The 7829-nt window shown below is 35.1% G+C and overlaps 1 protein-coding gene across 1 annotated transcript in view; it reads right to left on the reverse strand.

The window, feature by feature from the left end:
- Positions 1-6959, reverse strand: part of TARBP1 (TAR (HIV-1) RNA binding protein 1) — a gene marked incomplete at its 5' end in the record, with an annotated part of 18690 nt that extends 11731 nt beyond the window's left edge. Inside the window, 6 exons of the mRNA XM_009700499.1 lie at positions 774-894; positions 2037-2108; positions 2232-2431; positions 5538-5726; positions 5813-6068; positions 6766-6959. Of these exons, the coding sequence (XP_009698801.1) occupies positions 774-894; positions 2037-2108; positions 2232-2431; positions 5538-5726; positions 5813-6068; positions 6766-6959 (1032 nt within the window). The remainder of the gene's footprint in view (positions 1-773; positions 895-2036; positions 2109-2231; positions 2432-5537; positions 5727-5812; positions 6069-6765) is intronic.
- Between the last annotated feature and the right edge of the window lie 870 nt (positions 6960-7829).

Below are 7829 nucleotides of genomic sequence, written 5' to 3' on the forward strand. Positions count from 1 at the left end.
TTCCCTATGTACTCTGTCTTGGACTTAAAAAATACATGACACCCAAAATTATTTCCCTAATTTTTTAAAAAGAAAATTATGTGGTGATCCAAGTCCTGTATTAATGTTAAAATACAAATACACTTTGTTTTTACATGTTTAAGCTTCATATATAAGCAAGTAAGGAAATCACTTTTAAAGCTCACTTCTCCTACTTGATCAATCATACAACACAAATATTATCAATTTTTCTCCAGTAGTTAATTGACAGGAATGAAGGACCACCCAAAAGCAGCATTCTATAGTACCAGAATGCATGTTCCAATTGCAGCTGTAGTAATTTACCACTGATTTTACACTACTGCCAATGCATAAGCAGCTAGGATATAAATGAAAACTAGACCCCAACCTTCTCTATTAATTCTATTTATAAAGGTCTTCTAAGGAGACAATAGCTCTCAAATCAAAAGGTAGTCTGCAATCATTAAAGTGAAATGCAGCGCTTCAAAATGCAGCCTAAAGGAAGATTCTTAATGGAACAACGGTTACAATTTGGATAGTGTTCTGCAAAGTCAAAAAATCCACTAAAAAGAGAGAAGTCATCCTGAAAGACAAATTTTTACTATTTTGGTTTGGCTGAATTAACTTCTGTCTCATAACAAAAAAAGAAGTGTATTACTGGGCAAATCTAGAGAGGCTACACAAACAACTGAGTACATCCTGCCAACTGTAACTACTTTGTTTTAATAATTTTACTAACATTACATTTATATACCAAGAGAAATGAAGTTTACTTTATCAAGTAGTTTGATGAAAATGTCTTCCATAAATGTCTTATGCAAGATATTTGATCCATCCAACAAGCACAGAAATTTAATAGCACAAACCCGAACGTAGTGATCATCTCGATTTGTACTGTAAAATATTAATTAAAAAAAATAAAAATCAAACTCTACTTGTTCAGTTATAAATATAATTCCTAAATTATAAAAAAGCACCAAACATCACCTTGATCATACAGCCTTTGAGTTGTCTGTAGTGAGCAAATACCCCAAACCAGAATTTTCTTCATCACTGCTGATGAAAACTAGTGAGTTCCAGATAACCTGTCCCTGCTTCTATCTACAGGTCTTTAATAAAATCTAAGTGTTTAAAATAATTTTCTACAGAAATAGCTGTTTCATAAAAGGTTTTTGAAGTTCTGTGCCTGTAAACTCTAATCTTAAAACAATTAATTTATGCTTACATTTTTGGTCAAATATTCTTGTCCAAAACAACACTTGATTCCTACTAGTTACTCAGGGACATCTGGAATAATTAATGCCAAGAGCAGAATTAATGACGTTATAGGTAACAAAGCATCACACAGCTGCAGACTGTCACAACCAGACATTTGGAAACCAAGAAGGTCTTGGGAAAAAATACAGGAGTACTGAACTTCGGTGGCAGATTTTTTTTAAAAGCTCGGGTTGTAGCAACTCCTAACACTATGTTAGAACTGTTTCTCTGACTTTCTTCCACTGAGTAAAGGTAGGAGTGAAACTACAAAAAAAAGTTCAATAATCCAGTAGCCAACATCCCTGTTTCAAAAACTGGAGGCAGAACCTATTGCCAGTATGGAAGCTAAAATGGCCTACAACCACTGTGAAAAAGTCCAGCTCCAAATCTAGCTGCATTAAAGCCTGAGCTTCTTAACTGTCTTGCCTACAATGATAAGGTACATATCAGCCCTGCATCCTAAAAAGTATTACTTTTATGAGGTGAAGCAATGAGGAAGTAGTTATTTCAACCCCACTCAGGTTAACAAGCGGGATATATTTCCCTGAAAATACTCAGCAATTTTCTATATTTTGTATTTGAATTATGAATATAACGTGATGTATATCCCTTTTAGCAATACTTAAAAAGGTTATGAATAAAGTCCTTATGGTCCCTTCCAACTCAAGATATTCTATAAGAAGCTGACTTCAAAAACAGCATCTTTCCTATTGTAGCATCAATCATAATGAAGACACAATTCACACCAAATTTATAAGATGTATCCTCAAAATCATTACCTTTCTGTAACAACATTTGCTGCACATTTTTCTCCAAGATTTTCTACGAAGGCATGCACATCCTGAATAAGTCTTCACAGATGAAAGAAGACAAAGCAACAAAATTAGCAGAATAGCATACAAAATCTCAAAGTTTAAAAGAAAATAAAGCGCACAAAATTATAACAAATATAATCACAAAAATTTTTTTTATACCTTTGATCTCTCCTAAATACACTTCCAAAGACACAAGCCTCAGTGATAAGTTCACAATAATTTCCAGCATTTAAGAAAGCATTTATCAAGGCACTTCTCTCATCAACAGTGGGAAATATCCAAGATCGACAACAATGACTAAGGACTACATTGAAGACTCCAGTCTTTGTAGTGGACATATCTATGAGCTTGAAAATTATCTGAAAAGAAGAAGAAAATAAAAGATTCCAAATCTAGTTTTCAGAAGTGCTAGAATTACCAGAATAATATGGCAGTGACATCTATTTTAGCAGGTCTGATCTTCTGCATCCTACCTCTGCTCAGATTAATGCTGTCTTCAATCTATTTAAAATTCCCTGATTGTAAGGGTGGGTGAATGGGCAACAACTGGCCCAGTACATGCTTATGTTAACAAAAGATAGAACTAATCTTTGCTTAAACAGATATAAAACACCAGATGCTTTACACAAATCTGCTGATTACTGGAACAAATGCACTTGGGTTTACTTCATGAGTACAAACCTGGTGTTTTTAATCAATCCGTACCAATTTAGAAAGATGGTCCCAAAATTTTCCTTTCCTACTCCCTCCATTAGGTTAAGTGCAAGAGCAGACTTCAGTTACAAAGCAAATTTTTTTCTAAGACATTGCAAGCATTTGGGAAAGGACAAGGAGATTCAGAATGAAGAGGTGGGTTTTTATAAATTCCTTTTTAGACAACATCAGTTAGAGATGTTCACAAGGATGGTTTTCTAGAAGGTGTGACAGCTCTCACAAGACAAAGCTGCTTCTCTTCGCTGCTCTGAAGTGATACTTTTGATACTGTGACAATTCTTTGACAGTAACTTTTAACAGTTTTTATAGAGAAAGTTGTTCTGAATTGCTAAGGATTAAAGCACCAAGAGGCTCACAAAGAGCTTAAATTGAAATACTAGAATACACTCTGAAGAAACACTTTCTGGAAATAAAAACCCCACCCTAGAAACATTTGGTCTTTTCACAAAGAATCAAACTTTTCTTTTAGTGCAAGGACAGGCATTGTTGTAATTTTCCTAGTAGTTCCAAAACTGAATTATTGTGTTTCACCCACAGGGAAGCAGCATGACATTTACTATGCTTTTCTCAATCCCGGAATGTTTTTCAATTGTTTCATTAACATAGTAAAAGTCCAGCACACACAAAAGAAATAAGAAATATAAGTTCTAGTACAATAAGCATTTGAATAATCACAAAGGAAAAGAAAAAGTGCAGCAGAAGAAATGAAGCCTAAGAACACAGTGCTCCGGGCACCTCTGTGGAAGCCCTTCTGGATTTTACCATAGCAATATTCCCTTTTTTGGCTCAAAAACTCCCCTTTGTTCCATCCCTTCTAACTATTAGTAAAAATACAGAGTGCACTGTGGTAGACAAAATTGAAATTATGCTTCTGTGACAAATCAGTATCAGGCAGTTCCATTTTTTCTTTCTCTTTAGCTAAAACTACATAGCCATTGCACAAGGGGTCAATGGCACCAGAGACTGCCGAGGACTGGGATAGGAATATACGTAAGTAGACACTTGCTTGGGAACTTTATCTTCATTTTCTTATGAAGGGGCAGAAGGTGGCTCGACCAGATGCCCTTTGGTGAGTACAGGAGACCTTCATTAGCTCCTTGATGACTGCTGTCATGGTATGTCTCACTGCGGACAATGGGATAGCTGTCACACAGACTCCAGACTCTCAACATTGGCAAAATACACCTTACATCATGCTTGAAACACTAATGCTCAAGTTAAGACAGTAATTCTAACAAAATACACCTTACATGACGCTTGAAACACTAATGCCTAAGTTAAGACAGTAATTCTAAGAATTTAAACAAATTTTAAGATCAAAGAAAAGTAACTACAGCTCATCAGTTACTACAACCCTGAGCATACAAACATAACTATTAGAGATATTCATTAAAAGAAAAAGCTAACAGATTCCTAGAACTGAAGAGATATTTTACCATCTTTGCAGACGTACCTTATTTTGGCTTGGGTCCACATGAAGACTACAAATGCAAAGTGTTATCTACTGACTAAAATAGATGCCAGTAACACTCATTTGAAGCAAGTTTTCAAGAAGGACAAAAAGAAAATAAGTGGGACAATATTTTAAGATACTTAAGGCTAATACGGAGATTTCTCAGCAATTTTCAATAGCTAGGAAGTGTGCATTTTTCTATACTTTTATTAAAAATCATTTTGGGAGCATCTGGGCTGAAAATAAAGCTAAGATATTCGCTATTATTTACAGCTACAAGTGTGACACCAGGATAAAGCTACGTATGGTGACTTCAAAGTAAAACTGCAACCCCTCCTAGTGTGATTGCTGTGCTAAGTGCAAAGCAGCGTATGAGACCGTAAGTCTAAGCATATATATGTACTGGTAACTAATATATAATCTATTATTGCTCTGGTAGAAGTCTTGCAGTCATTGTAGACTGTTCTGCACATTTAATTGATGCTCAGAGGGGAAAAAAGGCAAAAAAACCCAAGAAAGATTATTTAGAAAAGAAATAGTAAACAATTTTCCAGTGTATAAAGCCAAGATGAATCAACATTCCAGTACTGAACACAGTTTTATTGACTCAACATGAAAGAACACCACGACGTATGCAAGAGCTTTTGGAGTACAGAAAGCTGCATACACCTTACAAAAAAAACCAAAAAAAGAATAAAAATTAATTTTTTTTCTTCTTAACTATGGAGGAAGGTCTATCACGCAGTATTAAAAAAATCACAGTCACGTTAGAGTTCAATTTATGTTTTCTATGTCTGGACTCTCAGAAAAAAAAAGCCTTTAAAGAAGCAGTTAAAGCTGGCTTATTCAATAGCATCTATTAGAGTTTTGAATGGTTCTAATTTTTCATTTAAGAGAGTATTTCCATAAAAACTAAACTATTAGAAAAAGACATAATTTTTCCAGGTCATTAATAGTTTGTGACAGTTCGGATGCAAATCCTGGACAAAATCTTCAAGAGGAAGTGTATAATGTACAAATAAAATAAAGACCAAAAAAACCCATTTTGCTTAGTGCGGAAGATACTGAACAGTCTGAAAAACAAAGAAATAGTACTTTTCATTTTCTGTGTTACAAGAACAAGCAGTATATTTGTTTATCCTCAATCTAATTTTTGGATCTTTTGTCTTAGGACTCTCAAACTAGTACCTTTTTGGAAATGAAAAATTCACGACAATAGCTGAAGGAAAAATAAAAAGTAAAACACATTTCTAGATAAAATTTATGCTCACTTCACAAAGAAGAATTCTTAAACTGACCTCTTTTATTCTGGCATATGCTTCACCCTTTGCACTTGCAGCAACAGCCAGAACCTCAGTATCAAAGACGAACTGAACAAATGCTTTTAGATTGGACCAAAATATTAGCTGTGTGTTGCTCAAAGAGGATACAATTTTCCAAGCCAAATCAAACGCTTCTATGCAGAGAGTCTCTGCTGAGTCCAGAAGCTGAGAACAAAGAGATGAAAGAAGTGTTACGTTTGACAAAATCACGTCCCAAACTATTAGTATCATGAAGTTGGTTTATCTTTTACCTTGGGAACAAGGACTTTCATGCAGTCGAACACAGGTAAAACTTGGTCTGAAGGAAGAATAGTTAGGGCTTCTAATGCAGACTCTAGCATTTTTCTTGCCCTTTCAACTGTAGATAATGACATTTCTGAAGTCTCTTCATACTCTTGAGCCAGTGTTGGAAATGATTTTAAAATGAAACGAAGGCAAATCCACTGGTCACGAACATAGCGTGCAACTATTTTCCCCCATCCTTGAGATGTTGTTTCTTCACATAAGCTGTAAGGAGAATATTATTCTTAAATACATATTGTATTAATTTATCCTGCACATCCCTACTCCACCAGGAACAGCTTAACTGTACAAACTCACTATACTTCTTCAAGATGCTAAAATTTACACAGGCTCAAGGGGAGACTGGATAAGTTCATGGAAGAAAAATCTACAAATAAAGTTTTTTAAACACAGAAAAATCAGTTCTGGGCTCAGGCAGCCTCATTAGTCATGAATATCTAGGAGAGTATTCAGTAGAAATATCACTATATGCTGGCCATCTTTTTTTCTTAACCAAGTATTTGGTTTTTGGCCCTCAGGCTTGCTCTGGGCTTCCTTTCCCCAACAGTGAATAATTTCCATTTAAACTGGCTTACGTACATGCTATGGCTTTGTGCAGTGCATATATACATTTAAGTTGGCATAACGATAAGCAATGTTCAAAGCTAGCTCTGGCTTCACAGCACTAGAGGACTGAGCAAAAGAACCTTTGGTCTGATCAATTATGGCTGCTTTAATGCTCTAAAACCCAAATGTTAAGACAAAAGAGCAACCGAATGAACAGTCTGTGTTCAGAATTCTTCATTTTTATCTCGGCAAAAAGTTATCAAAGAAAAGAAGAGGAAAAGCCAGCATCTTAATCAGTGGTCCACGCTAATCCAATTTATTCTGGAGAATTACTGAAGCTATAGCACAGACATACCTACTTTTTTCTTCAATAGAAGATGGCTTCTTTAATACTTCGTTAACTTGAGAAATGGAAATAAATCTCTTTAGAGCATCCACAGAAGGTAGAGATTCAAGGTGCACTTCAGGTTTCTGATCCATTATCTCACAAACTGCTGTAAGTGAAGCCATGCTAGCTACTTTTTTAATTTGTTCTTTAAGCTTCGGCTCCTAATTAAAACCAAATCATACATGAACAAACATGCACCGATTTCTTCTAGTATGATACAAACAACCTACTGATACATTTGATACTCCTCCTATTTGTATCACCTCAGACATCATAAGCAACTCTGCATCCTTCTACTTCCTTATTTTCTTACCCTATGCTTTGCACAGCTGGGTCAGTGCAATCCATCACAAGTTGCGAGCATTTAAAAAAAAAGTATCAGTCTTGCAAATTACAGTCACTTATTCATAAAGAGTGGGCGCCTAGCTCGACTATGATGGAACACTTCTATCTTGCCAGGTAGCAGTTAACATATATTGCTGGATAGCAATTAGAAAAAAGATGCAGGTCCACATAGTCAGGAACACAATGCAAGAAGACAGCTGAAATTCAGAATATCACATGCTAACTGCCTCAAGAGACTCAACGGTCACAACACCTACTATGATTATTTTATGTGAGAAATGCATATATTCAAAGAGGCATGAAATAAAAAGTCTCATTAAAAATAGGTCAATAAGCACATAGTTCCCTAGTAGTATTAAAAGTTCGATGTCATTTCAACATCTTCAAGTTACTTTCAGCTGTCTACAGCACAGAAAAGATTGTTCTCATCTGTAATTACTCAGCATTTTTTTTTATTCTTAAAATGAAGATGTACTATATGTGCAACTGAAGAAATCATCATGACAATATAATTCCACTGAATTCAAAATAAATTGCTAGAGGTCCCCAGTGAACACGAAGTTTGAACCAGAAAATGTTTACTTTGAAACTACTGGAATAAGTAGGTAATTCACATAATTTACTTTCTTTTTTCCTTTGGTTAAGTCATGCTCTTTGTTTTCTTAGAAAAGTAAACCTAGTAAATC

Source organism: Cariama cristata, unplaced genomic scaffold (genome assembly GCF_000690535.1).
Source record: "Cariama cristata isolate BGI_N322 unplaced genomic scaffold, ASM69053v1 scaffold4390, whole genome shotgun sequence".
In the NCBI taxonomy this organism is placed as follows: Eukaryota; Metazoa; Chordata; class Aves; order Cariamiformes; family Cariamidae; genus Cariama; species Cariama cristata.